Here is a 13618-nt window from a genome sequence, read left to right on the forward strand (position 1 = left end):
TCATCTCTTGTATTTAATCTTTATCTCAAAACCTCAGATTGTTACCTGTGGGTTGCTAGTAGTGTTCATTACATCTTGTAGTTGATGCTAGTTGGTTTATTTGGTGAAATATTATATATTCAGATCCTTACTAATATTCAATACTCCTCTGATCTTAAACATGAATATGATTTGTGAGTAGTTATTTTTATTCTTGAGGATATGGGAGAAGTCTTGTTATAAGTAATCATGTGAATTTGGTATTCGTTCGATATTTTGATGATATGTATGTTGTTGCTTCCTTTAGTGGTGTCATGTGAACGTCGATTACATGACACTTCACCATACTTGGGCCTAAGGGAAGGCATTGTGGAGTAAAAAGTAGATGATGGGTTGCTAGAGTGACAGAAGTTTAAACCCTAGTTTATGTGTTATTCTGTAAGGGGTTGATTTGGATTCATATGTTTCATGCTATGGTTAGATTTATCTTAATTATTCTTTCGTAGTTGCGGGTGCTTGTGAGAGGGGGTAATCATAAGTGGGGGGCTCCTTCAAGTACGAACATCACCCAAGCACCGGTCCACCCACATATCAAATTATCAAAGTAGCGAACGCGAATCTTATAAACATGATAAAAGTAACTAGATGAATTCCCATGTGTCCTCGAGAACGTTTTGCTTATTATAAGGGAACGTTTCGGCATGTACTTTGCTATAAACAGTATTGGGCTACCCTGTTGCACCTTTGTTACCTATGCTACTTGTTACTTGTTATGAATTACTTTGTTATCAAATTATCTGTTACCGATAATTTCAGTGCTTGCAGAGTATACCTTGTTGAAAACCGCTTGTCATTTTCTTCTGCTCCTTGTTGGGTTCGACATTCTTATTTATCGAAAGGACTATGATTGATCCCCTATACTTGCAGGTCATCAATCAGGTCCCTGGATGAGAGAGAGAGAGAGAGAGATAGGAGGGAACCATAGGCCAACATAGACAACACTCGCTCATGGTTTCATTCATCTAGAAAATTTGTGCAGCCCACATGCCTCGCATTATAGTGAGGCGCCAAAATACGATACCATTGTTCTAGTAATCACAAAACTTCGCCACCATATACATATATAACAAACATTAATGAAAACAAAAACCAACAAACTAAATAACATATATTTGGTCATGATAATGTGACCTTGTGTTGGATTCTCGTGATCTTGCACAGTGGGGGTGGGTGGGGAGTCTAGGGATGGAAGGGGCTGATTCTTGGAACCTCACCTAGTCGATGAATAATCAGGCAAAAGCTAAAGTAATTTAGTACATTAATGATATTTTTATTATTAACAATAACTAATCTAGGTGAGAACACGGTGCATTTCTGTATATGAGGAAAATGGTATTGATGATAGATGAGAATACATACAAGACACTACGAGTACAACCATCTGAAGGCACCAAGTGACTATCCCCTGAGTCAAATTTTCTAGAATTGCTATCGCTTTAGTTTGGACGCTATGATTTAATTGAAGTGCTCAAATTCCACATCACTCGAATGAGCATAGAACAATAACCGCCTAAGTGTTTAGGCATAGTTTGTGTACTAGATGGTGTTTGTTGTATTGTTGAAATTCGAATAAACAGAATCATATAAGTTGTTTCATGTTGAGATCGACTAGATAGAATTATTTTGATGTTGTAAATCTTAAAGGGCACATAATTTTAACTTTCAATGTAACATAAATCGTAACGTAAACCTTATTTGTCGCCATGATATATCTATCATAACGCATGCAAAAGACAAAACAAAAGTCATACTCTAGCTCGAAGCCGGATGTATGACGTGTCAGATAAGTGATCCAGTGAAAAAGTGAGACACAAGTTGACGTCGATCTATCGAGGCACATTACACTCCTACGTTAAAAGTGCTCCCAGAAATGATTCGCATGAACACAAGCGAATCTCCGCTACGACTTCCTTGATCTAGGCCAGTGCATAGCGACGGTTTCCGCAGCCCACATATCTGTCAAAAGTCAACTATCATTTCCTTTATCTAGGCCAGTGCATAGCGACGGTTTCCGCAGCCTATCACATATTGGTTGGTTTAATTTTCTATCTAAAAAAGGTTGATTTTTCACTCTACCTCAGCAAAACCAAATCATCATGCATATAGCATAGAGTAATCATTGCCCGATATGGAATGATAGAGACCGGATGGTTTTACCGCACACATACATGTGGGCGGCGCGAGGGTAACTCTAACAAACTGCCTTAATCGCTATAATTCCATATCATAAAACACGAGATCAAAAGCATCCAGGTGTCTAGGCTGGGGAGTGGACGGCTCACGTGCCCGGGCCGGCCCTCCTCCTCTTTTTATGCCCCTGCCCCTTCCCCGTTCCTCCCCAAAACCCCTCTCACCACCATCCAGTCTCTCTCCAAATCTTGGGACAGAAAGGCCACCGTACTGAAATATAGATGGACAGATGCGGGGCGGGAACCAGCGAGCGAGCGAGCTCGGCACGAACCCAGTCCGACGAGATGCTCAAGAAGCGGCCGAGGAGCATTGTGCTGCGCCGGAAGGTCAGCGGGGCGTCCATGCCGTCGGCGGCGAGGCGGGTGCGCCAGGTGAGCGGCGACGACAAGGCGGCACGCGCGCGGCCGATCTTTTTTGTGTCGGCTAACACCGTGAAGATGGGCGCTGGAGGCGGCGCCACCCCCTATCTGAAGAGGGACACCTTTGCCGGGCTGTGGATGGCGGCGGCGTTCCTGGCGGCCTGCGGCATCTGCCGCAAACCCCTCGCCGGCGAAGACGCCTACATTTACAGGTACCAGCGTCACTGTTTTCCCATTCTTTGTTCGTCGTAGCGTGGAAATGTCCGGTAGAATCCTCGTGTTTCGGCCTTGCGTTTGTTTTGTCTTTTTCGGTAGCTTCCTTGTGATTTTTGGCTAGGATCCGATCAATCTCTCATGATGCTTTCTGATGTGAATTCCGCGCCGTTCGTTCGTTTTCCACGTCAAGGTTGCACCTGATCCAATCTTCTTATGATGTTGCTGGCAGCTTACGATTTTGTGTTGGTTTCGTGATTGCCCTCGTGTTTTATGTGAGGGGCATATTCAGGATCCGTTTTCACTTATGAAAAGATAGTAATAATTTGTTACCCTCCCTGTTTATACTCCGTACTAATTTTACTAACCTCGTTCACTTGAAAGGTAATGCTGATTCAATGCTAGCTACTATAAGCAAAACATCGATATGCTACTAGTGTAAGCGGTTCATAGCATGAATCTTATGCTCTCCCGTATTTTAGAGGAATGTTCGATGCAAACCTTTTCCCTCAGCATGTTACTTGTTGCCGATACATTTTTGGTTTGCTCTGCCATGCTAATTAATTATTAATACTCCGTATGTATTTTCTAATGAGATATGTACTATTCATCCATGGGGTGCTCATAGCTTTATAATTTGTCCTCTTTTAACTTTGGTCCCCGAATCATGTATGAAATGTCCTGTCTCAAAATATAAAATTATTGGGATGCATTTATATTTTTTTAGGGGGTGGATTTAGATTTAGTTTTCTCGTCAAGAGTCTAAGAGACCATATATACTCCCCTAAGCTACGCAATAAATAAAGAACATTAATCGCCCAATCATATGAATTGTTGTTTGATTATCATACAAATAAACTTGTCACTCGTTACCATCTAACGCTCGTAGAGTATTTCTTTAATTGTCACAATCTGCCATCAACCAGAGAGAAATAAATAAATATTAAAAAAAGTGCATGGTTTCTTCACTGCAATAAAAGAAGGTTAAATTTATTCTTTGGAGATGTCTGTGACATGATGGTCCAATTTCTTTGGCTGTCTTCTGCAGGGGCGAATTTGCATTATGCAGCGATGAGTGCAGGAAGTTGTACATCAAATGGAAAAGGGCGTGCTCCCTGAAATCCCGCAAGAAGGCCCCGTCGAAAAAGTCCGGCAGCAGCGGGGGCTCGTGCGGCGGGCCAGGCTGACCCATTAGATTATACTAGCTCCTAGTGATGTGCCATACATATATGTGGTACAATCTCCACCATATCTAAACCGTCCGTCCATATATACAAGCTACCAGTCTCGAATAATGGTCGGTTACATCCTGTTTCATGTGTCGGTTTCGCCGGTTGCTGATATGGAGCTGCGAGATATTTACCTCCATAGTCGGCAGTATACTCGGTCTAACGAGCAGGACAACCCACCCTCATGCACAAAGACCACGGTCTCTGTATGCCAAGTTGAGAGGTCTCGCACCCATACTGTCGGCTGCGTAGCTTGGCCTCGACCACCTCCGATCATTGCCTCCCTCCTTGTGGATTGTGTGCCCTGTTCTAGCCACCCCACACGTTTTTGAGCGTTTCTGGCATAAGATGGACTGCTTCTCGAGGTAGTTGTTGCTGCTTGGGATTCCGAGGAGCCGGATCCAGACCCCTTTTATCGTATCTACTCGCGCCTCAAGTTCATGGCACACCATCTCCAAAGTTGGAGCACGCGGTCCATCGACAATATCTCTCTTCACCTGCTGCGGCGCAAGACAAGAGACCCCTCTAGCTTGAGGAGGCATGGTTGCGGCACAAACTGAAGATGGCTTATTTGGGGCTGGCCTCCCTTGAGCGTTCCATCGCTCGACAACGGGTGCACTTCTCCTGGTTCAGCACATGGGTGGGTGGAAGGGTGTCGGTGTCAAACCCGGCGGATCTCGGGTAGGGGGTCCCGAGCTGTGGATCTCGGGTCAATGGGGAACACGGGACTAGGGACACGGCGTTTACCCCGGTTCGGGCCCTCTCTAAGAGGTGAAATCCTACGTCTAGCTCGATTATATTGCTTGTGTATATGAGGATTACAGAGTCGATCTACCACGAGATTGGATGAGCTAAGCCCTAAACTAGTAGGATGATGGTTGTTGTTCTACCCCCTACGGACTAATACCCTCTGGTTTATATAGACACCAGGGGTGCTAGGGTTACACATGGTCGGTTACAAGGAAAGGATAAACATGTCGATTCTTATCATATTGACTTGGAGGACACACCAAGGCACCAACAAGTCTCATGTCCGGATACAGGGTCTCCATATATATATATATATTCGTCCACCGAGCATTAGCAACATAACCCAACAGTCTGGCCCTAAGAGATAGGCTGGCTGGCCGAAGACCCCCTAATCCAGGACTCCCTCAAAGGGGACACTATAAATTTGAGATCCATGCGTCTCATTGTAAGCAGAAAAAACTATATCTTTTAGATTTGTGTCAGTGACGAGGTCATCTCTAGCAAGGCGGTGGTTGAGGTCGCACTCCATCGCTTCTTAGACATCATTGGCTCGCCGGATGCGTGGGAAGCGTCCCTCACTTTCGAGGTGTTTGGACCTCGATACTTGAGAGAACCAACAGTCGTGGAAACCAAAAGGCTCTTGGCAATGTCCGATGCAAGAGGGTGACCACGTTTGCTTGGATATCTTGATTGCATGCACTGGAGATGTAAGAACTGCCCAAAAAGCTCTGGAAGAGCAATATCAGGACCATTTTAAGAAGCCAACGATCATTCTTGAAGTAGTTGTATTGCATGTCCTCCGGATTTGGCACGCTTTCTTTGGCATGCTCGGGTCTCACAATGACATCGATATGCTGTAGCGGTCTTTGTTGTTTGCTAAGTTGACTAAAGGACAGTCTCCTCCTTCCAGCTACACTGTCAGTGGGCATCATTAGAACATGCGCCACCATCTGTAGCCGATATCTATCCTCTGTGGGCTCATTAGTCGAGACCATCTCTGAGTCAGTTGGTCAAAAAAGAGATCACTTTACCCAAAGACAAGAATGAGCTAAAAAGGATGTGGAGAGGGCTTTTGGAGTGCTCCAATCCCATTTTGCAGTTGTTCATAAATATGCTAAACAATGGGATTCAGAGACCTTGCGGGAGGTGATGACATATTGTGTTATCATGCACAACATGATCATGGAGGATGAGGGTGAAGATGTTGCAGGAGATCTGAAATTTGAGAACATGGGTGATTGTATCCAACTTCCACACCGGAAATTGTTTATCTTTGATGAGTTTGTTCATATGCATCATCAAAATTGGCACCGATCAACTCATAAGAAGCTCAAGAAAGGTTTGATTGAGCATCTATGGGCGATTAAAGGGGACAACTAGAACATATGTGCGAGTTGGATTACAATTTAAACTATTTATTTGAAAACTTAGTTGGATTATAATATTTAAACTAGAACTATTAATCTCGCATTTGAATATTTTCACTCATCGAAGATTTGATATGCTATCATTCTGAGCTCATGGACTTAAAACACAAAGATGAACATTTAGGGGATTTCGAGCATCTGCAGCCAAGTGCCCCAAACAGGTCACAAACGCCCGGGGGACAAAACTGTCAAAAGAAAGTCAAACGCCTCAAACTGGACCCAAACGCTAGTGCTATCCAACACTCCTCATATCCAACCCAAACCTAGGGTGGATATGGGGAGGCTCGAGTGCGTCCGCCATGTCAGCCCGACCCATGCTGGCCCACCATGACCCCACTCTGTCCCCACAAAAAACCCAACCGGAGCAAACCCTAGATCACTTCATTTTGCTCCGCTCCCCGTCTCTTGTCCTCCCTTTTCCCAATCCAATACCCTCCTCCTCTCCATCCACCTGTCCAGCTCCGGCAGTTATGGAGGTGGTGGGAGCAGTGACGATTGGGACGCCTTCCTCCATGATGCGGCATGTGATCAGGAGGATTTGGCCCTCCGCCTTTCGTTGAAGCACTTGCGGGTGGACACAGGTGGCGGCTTCGGCTGTGCTATGTCCCTGGCCGCTCCTTGCCACAATGTCGATGCTGGAGCCGGCTGGTCCCACACTGCCCAAAGCTCCGCGCGGTGCGCCTGCTCACAGTGATGGCCCGCCGCCGCCATCCTAACCCTCCAACTGCTACTCCTCAAGGGCAGCGGTGTTTAGTGCCTCGCTCCACCGGTGCCACAGACACGAACACCTGAATCTGAGGTGTGCGTCGCCTGCCGTGAGAGGCAGCGGGCTAGCGAGAGGGCGTCGGCCTCGGATGCGGTCACACAGTCCTACCGCCGCTGCCGTCGCTGGATGCCGATGGTGCCCGATGACGAGGAGTGGCTCCTCCCATGGGTCTACCGCTGCTCACTTATGACAATGGAGATGGACGCCCGACGACTCCGTCAAAAAAACCCGATGGCGCTTTGGGTAGGGTTGGAGTAGTCAACATGCGAGGCGTTGGAGGCAACAATAGAGGTGGCGAGGGCGGTCAAGCTGAAGAGGTAGCAGGACCGCTCCATTCGGAAGATGGTGGGTTTCATCGACTCATCCTCGTCCTCCACATCACTGACGGCTCTGACTACCCACCTCATGCCGCCACCGCCTACCCGGACGCCTACGTAGGCATCGGTGACCAGAAGGGCAAATGGCCGGGATGGAGGGCCCTCTTGGCTGGCGCGCCACTTCAATGTTGGAACGACGTGAGAGGTCACCTCTGCTTTTGGGCGGCATGAATGCGACAGTTAAGCAGCGCTGACCGCTTCAGGCGAAAAAGTGTGCAGACAAGAAAGAGGGTTTGGATAGGCCAGGTTTGTCGAATGCTTGCGGGACAGTTGTGCGAATCCATGCAAAGCCCTACCCTAATTTGCTTCCAATTTAGTAGAAAAATGATGGTCTGTCGGAGATGGCCAGTGCCGTTGGTCCGCTGACATGTGGGCCAGGTTTCCGGCGGGCCCACGTGTCAGTCAGCGAACAGCAGCAGGGTGCCGTACGGCAGGGGATCTTCGTCCGTCGGAGATGCCCTTACCTTTTCAGCCGTCTTCCTCATCTAAAGAAAACTGTCTCCTCCAGCTTCGTGCGCGCACGCCTCCACCTCCGCCTCCCCATGGCCGCCGCCGCCGCGGGCGCGACGCCAGCGACGGCGCGGAAGGCCCTCGCGTCCACGACCTCCGCCCTCCTCTCCTCTTCACCCGCGCTCCGCCGCCGCAGCTTGTCCTGCTCCGCCGCATCAGCAGCGACCGCCCCGCGCATCGCGCAGCAGCCGCCGGACCTGCTCCGGTGGGTGCAGCGCGAGGGAGGTTTCGTGCACCCGGCTCTCCGAGTGGCCGATCACCCCGAGTACGGCCTCGGGGTGTCCGCCACGGCGGCCGACGGCGTCATCCCCCCCGGAGCCGTCCTCATTGATCTCCCTGGGCGCATCCCGCTACGACTCCGCCACCCAGCCGATGCTGCGGACGCAGTACTGATGCAGCTCGCCGACCGAGTCCCCGGTATTGGCCCATCTGATTATCTTCCTTTGGTTTGTTATATGTTCTGGAGTAATGTGGTAGATTAATCGTGATTGTCATAGGGAATGCATCGAACTTAAGATGCATTTCGACAATACATTCAGAGCATAACTGGTAACAATGCGGTTCTTTTGGCATCAGGGCGATTCATCGGAAATCTTCTCTAGTAACAGTAGGATTATTAACTTCTGAAAATACTCAAAATAGGCTTATTATGGATGATGAATGCAATTTCTTTGTCTCCTGTAGGTTGTAGATTCATGGGCTAAATTATGCTCTAAACTGTTGCTGTTTTCTGTTGGAAACAGCCAGTTGTGAAATTACAATATGAAAACTAAGGGTTGGTGAAACTTATTAGTCTCCAGCTTACAACTGTAGTTGGTATAAGCTGAGACTGAGAAGAGTTCAATGCTTAGTAATTAATTTCGTGTTCTAACTTAATTGACCCCAGGTTCAGTCTATTGTGTCTTTTAGCTAAAAATGTAATAGCCAGAGCTCTGAATACCATATTATCTTACCATGTTAAATTGTTTAAGCTTGGACTCATCTGTCATGTTGTTAACTTGTTCTATAACCCATCCTTCTATGTAACTGATGTTACCTCGTGGTGGAATATCTGCATGATGGAAAATTTATGTATACATCTTCCTATCTCTGTTTAGTATTCCCTCCGTCCCAAAATTCTTGTCTTAGATTTGTCTAGATACGACAAATCTAAGACAAGAATTTTGGGACGGAGGAGTATATGATGAGGGAGATTTTATTCAGTATTTTCTTTTGAGAACATAATTCCATTCTGCAAAACTAGGCAAACTATCTTTTATTAAGTAGTAAATCGAATCTTGTGGTAAGCATGTGACAGAGGAACTGTGGTCAATGAGACTCGGCTTGAGGTTGCTTCAAGAAAGGACAAAATCCGATTCATTTTGGTGGCCATATATCGCGAACCTGCCAGAGACTTTTACCGTACCAATATTCTTTCCAGGGGAAGACATAAAGAACTTGCAGTATGCTCCTCTCCTCCACCAGGTTGTGAAGAACTATAGCGACCGCTAAGTGGATACTTATCGTATTTTCCTGTCTGTTTTCTCACTGATGCTATTTCAGATAAATAAAAGATGCCGCTTCCTTCTCGAGTTTGAGAAAGAGGTAAAACAGAAGCTTGGTACTGTGCCCTCAGGAGATCATCCTTTTTGTGGACAAGATGTGCACTCGTCTTCCCTTGGATGGGCTATGTCAGCAGCGTCTTCACGAGCATTCCGTCTGCATGGTGAAATCCCAATGTTGTTGCCCCTTGTTGATATGTGCAACCACAGTTTTAGCCCGAATGCTAGGATTGTCCAGAAAGGAGATGTGGAGAGCCCTGATATGTCAGTTAAGGCAAGTACTTTTCAGTCTTACACGTGTAATTGTCGTCGTTGCGCCCAAAAAATTGCAGATTTTTCTGTTCTCTAATGAGTTACCGTGTTCTTTATTTGTGCATTAGCTTCACAAATATTGATGCTATAACTAGATACAATTATTGTGTATAAAAACACATCGACAGTGCATAACACTCATAGAACTCAAATTTTGTTTGCGTACTCTTGATTGGCGTCTTAGCCATTCATGAATCATGAGAGTCATGTGCTAATAATATCTTCTTTGGTACTCCCTCCGTCCTATAATATAAGATGTTATTACAACTGATATACTCATATATCAGTTGTAATAATATCTTCTTTAGCATTCTTTACATACACTTTCTAATGTGGTATGCGGTTGTTAAGCATGTCCTTGTAATGTAAGTGTTTTTACCTTTTTGCAAGAACAGCAGTGAAAGTATCTGGCTGTACATTAGTCATTGTTGAATTCATTTTTCAGTTATTAACTTGCATGTGTATTGGTTTAGTGAATAGTAATTACTTCAACGATAGGACTGTTGTTTGCCCTGTTCCTAGAGATAATTAGTTCCCTTGGTTAGTACTACCTCTAACTAAAACGTCTTATATTTAGTTACAGAAGTAGTAATATATTTTGCCCAGAAGTGGCAAATATTTAATCAACTGTTTTATTCAATGCATATAGTCTTTTACTGTATGATGCGGCGATGCATTTGCTTGTGGAAGATGCTGTGTGTTTTTTGTCTAATGTTCTGTATGTTGTGCTATAACGCAGGTTGTTGCTGAGACGCAGATTGATCAAAACGCTGCTGTTACACTGAACTATGGTTGCTACCCTAATGATTTTTATCTTCTTGATTATGGATTTGTAGTAACATCGAATCCATACGATCAAGTGGAACTGAGCTATGATGGTAATCTTCTCGATGCTGCTAGCATGGCAGCAGGGGTTTCTAATCCCAACTTCTCAACACCAGCCAAGTGGCAACAGGAAATCTTGTCACGGCTAAATCTACATGGAGAGGGTGCTATTCTGAAGGTTTTGCCCACATTCTTCCACTATGATTTATTTGTTTTGTTTTGTGATTTGATAGACTTCAAATTCAAATCTATTGTGTTCAGTATTCCTGTATGAGTCTGAACCTGATATATTTTGCGGTGATCCTGACTTGGTTACTGCCTTTCAGGTCAGCTTAGGAGGTCCGGACATAGTAGATGGGCGCTTATTAGCTGCGCTGCGAGTTCTTGCAGCTGACCCAGAGGCTGTGGGTAAGCACGATCTGAAAACTTTGATGTCGCTTGGCGCAAAAGCTCCTCTAGGCCCTACCGTCGAAGCCTCGGCGCTCCGAACTGTTCTCGCACTTTGCGCCATTGCCCTCCAACACTTCCACACCAAGATAATGGATGACCAGGCCGTCCTGAAGGGAGAACCCCCTCTTACTACTCAACTGGCCGTCCAGTTTAGATTGCAGAAGAAGCTGATGCTCGTCGACATAATGCAGAATCTTAGTCGGAGAATCAAGACGCTGTCTCCGGAGAAATCTACTGCCTAGGATGTTAACAATTTGTGATAACTCCTTTACGACAATCAACTATCTTTCTGTTTGATGATTACTGGATATATTATAAGGATGAATCCCCAGTTTTGATCTTTTGCCATTTCCCCTATTGTTTGACAAGCAACTAGTAGAATTGACTATGTATAGCCTGCATCATCTGAATATTAGAGGCGTTTTACACATGTGACATGTTACTCCTGTGTTAGTATCAGATCAAGGCGTATCTTAAATCATCCTGGGATAGTTACTGCAACCAGTCTCTGGGCAATGAATGTACAAAGAAGTGTAAGTTGTACTCCCTCTGTTCGGAATTACTCGTCGAAGTTACTCGTCGAAGAAATGAATGTATCTAGATGTATTTTAGTTGTAGATACATCCATTTTTGTGACAAGTAATTCCAAACGGAGGGAGTACTAAATACTAATCCTGTTGTGTCATATTAGCCGGTTCTATGGGTAATCTGCAATCTCGTAACAGAACGGCATTGTTGAGCCATAGTTCAGATAAGAGTTGACATCTTCAGGCAAGATAAGAAAGAGTTGACATCTTCAGGCCCATAGCACAGAACTCTAATCTAATCTAAAGCTCTATGCATAATTTCTTTCCACAATCGCAGGCATAAATAGAACAGAATAAAATAAAAACGCAGCACCATCCAAAAATTCCTGTTTTGTTTCCTAAACTGGAAAAGGGAAGAGACTGACAACTCACACATAGGAGTATGAAGTATTTACACAACCATCACGGAGAGATGGGAACGAACGACACCCTAATTACCAGCAGAAGATGATCCTCTGCCCCATCCACGGATGGACAGGATCACCAAAGAAAGAGAGAAAGGAAAAGAAAAAAAAGAGGTCCTAATACACGACGAGAGAGCCCGAGGGGACGACGACGACGACCCAGCTAGAAGGAAAAAAAGAGCAAGGCCGGCCCTAGGACTAGGAGTCGCCGCCGATGGAGATGGCCGGGCGGCCGACCCGGCCGAGCGGCGAGCGCGAGCGCTGCCGGCCCAGGTCCCGGAGGACGAGGCGCATCTCGGCCAGCTGCTGCTGCTGGTACGTCTCGTCCACCTTCACCTTGTCGCCCTCCTCCTCCTTGATCTTCCTCACCTGGCTGTGCACCACCCTTGCCGCCGCCAGCCGCCGCCCTTCCTCGTCCCACGAATCCTCCATCGCCGGACCTCACGTGGCTTCTTCTTCTGATCTTTCTCGCGCCTCCGGATGACGACGACGACGACCACCGCCGATGAGATGAGACGAGACGAGACCGGAGATGTGAAATGCACCAGTTCTACCGGTTCAACCCAGCCCAGCCCATGCGCTGCATGAGACGGGGCGCATAAATAGGGGCCACGTATGGCGGTGTGAAACGGGACGGGATCGGGGCGGGGGGGCCCTGACCGGTTCCCCACACATCCGTGCCGTTTTTGCTGGGGCGACGAGCGCACGCAGCGTACCGCGTGTCCAACCCCGTCCCCGGTTTACCCGATCCGCGGCACCTCCCCCTCTTTCCGCCGTCGCTTTCTTCGCCGATCTCGTGAAAAGGGATGCATATCATGTCAATCAATCAAAAAAAGAAAAGAAAAGAAAAGGGATGCATATCCGTTCACGGGTTGACGTCGCGCGCCTGCCGTCCGTTGTGGCGGTCGACGGTGCCTATCCGCTGAACGGTCCTCCACGTGCCCTCCTGCCCGGCTGTTGCTCCTGCTTTTTTTTATTGTTGCTTCAGCTCGATTTGGATAGCTCGTCTATCCAATCCAACTGGTCTTCTAAAAATAAGCTGTGCAAATCCAACTGAGTGTTTCCGTGCCGTTTTTGTTTTCAGTCAGTCAGTTGTGCGTGTGGGCCTGTGGGAGCCGAGGAACAGACGGATACGTATAGTCGTATACGCCATGTTTGCGACAGTGCGGGCGCGCCGTTGATTGCGGGCAGCGAAAGGACGCGTCAGTTTTAATGTGGTGGCCGTTGTGTGATCGGGGAGGGCGGAACGGCAGCCGCAAAGCCATGAATGAACGCGTGGAATTGGTTTGGATAGAAACGGGAAGGGCCGCCGCACAGCAGTGGCTGTCGATGGAGGCGAAGGGTGGCCGCAAAGCCCACCCGCCCGCGGGTGGATCGACCGACGCGCGTTCGTGTGGCCGGACGGCGGGACAGGTGTGCGTGCCACGGAGGGGAGGAGCCTTTCTCAGGAGCCACCGTGTTGAAACATTTCATCCGTCGATTTGTTGTCGCGGCGGGGTTAACCAAGGACGTCGCACTCCCGGTTAGAATCAGACGCTTCTAGTAAGTCGCAGTTCCGCTGGCTAGCAATCCGGGGGAAAGGAAACAGAGGCTATCGTCGAGGATCTTCCCGTGATCTAGAGGACTGAGGTGTCTAGAA

At 47.0% G+C, this 13618-nt stretch overlaps 3 protein-coding genes across 4 annotated transcripts; 2 read left to right on the forward strand and 1 right to left on the reverse strand.

The window, feature by feature from the left end:
- The first annotated feature begins 2626 nt into the window (after positions 1-2626).
- On the forward strand, positions 2627-4118 carry LOC119322004 (FCS-Like Zinc finger 3-like). The gene is made up of 2 exons (XM_037595516.1): positions 2627-2800; positions 3850-4118. Exons 1-2 carry the CDS (start codon positions 2667-2669, stop codon positions 3986-3988), a joined length of 273 nt encoding a protein of 90 aa, XP_037451413.1. The 5' UTR covers positions 2627-2666; the 3' UTR covers positions 3989-4118.
- A 3718-nt stretch (positions 4119-7836) lies between these two features.
- LOC119323100 (actin-histidine N-methyltransferase-like) lies at positions 7837-11418 on the forward strand. Of its 2 annotated transcripts, none has more exons than XM_037596677.1 (5): positions 7837-8277; positions 9148-9302; positions 9403-9675; positions 10453-10716; positions 10865-11418. In XM_037596677.1, exons 1-5 carry the CDS (start codon positions 7893-7895, stop codon positions 11228-11230), a joined length of 1443 nt encoding a protein of 480 aa, XP_037452574.1. In that variant the 5' UTR covers positions 7837-7892; the 3' UTR covers positions 11231-11418. The 2 variants fall into 2 exon arrangements, with proteins under 2 accessions (XP_037452574.1, XP_037452573.1); XM_037596676.1 differs by having other exon boundaries at positions 9158-9324.
- Positions 11419-11890: 472 nt separating this feature from the next.
- Positions 11891-12615, reverse strand: LOC119326813. Its single transcript, XM_037600414.1, has one exon. The coding sequence runs from the start codon at positions 12409-12411 to the stop codon at positions 12178-12180; it is 234 nt and encodes a 77-aa protein (XP_037456311.1). The 5' UTR covers positions 12412-12615; the 3' UTR covers positions 11891-12177.
- Between the last annotated feature and the right edge of the window lie 1003 nt (positions 12616-13618).

The sequence above is a fragment of the Triticum dicoccoides genome, chromosome 6B (assembly GCF_002162155.2).
Source record: "Triticum dicoccoides isolate Atlit2015 ecotype Zavitan chromosome 6B, WEW_v2.0, whole genome shotgun sequence".
NCBI lineage: Eukaryota > Viridiplantae > Streptophyta > Magnoliopsida > Poales > Poaceae > Triticum > Triticum dicoccoides.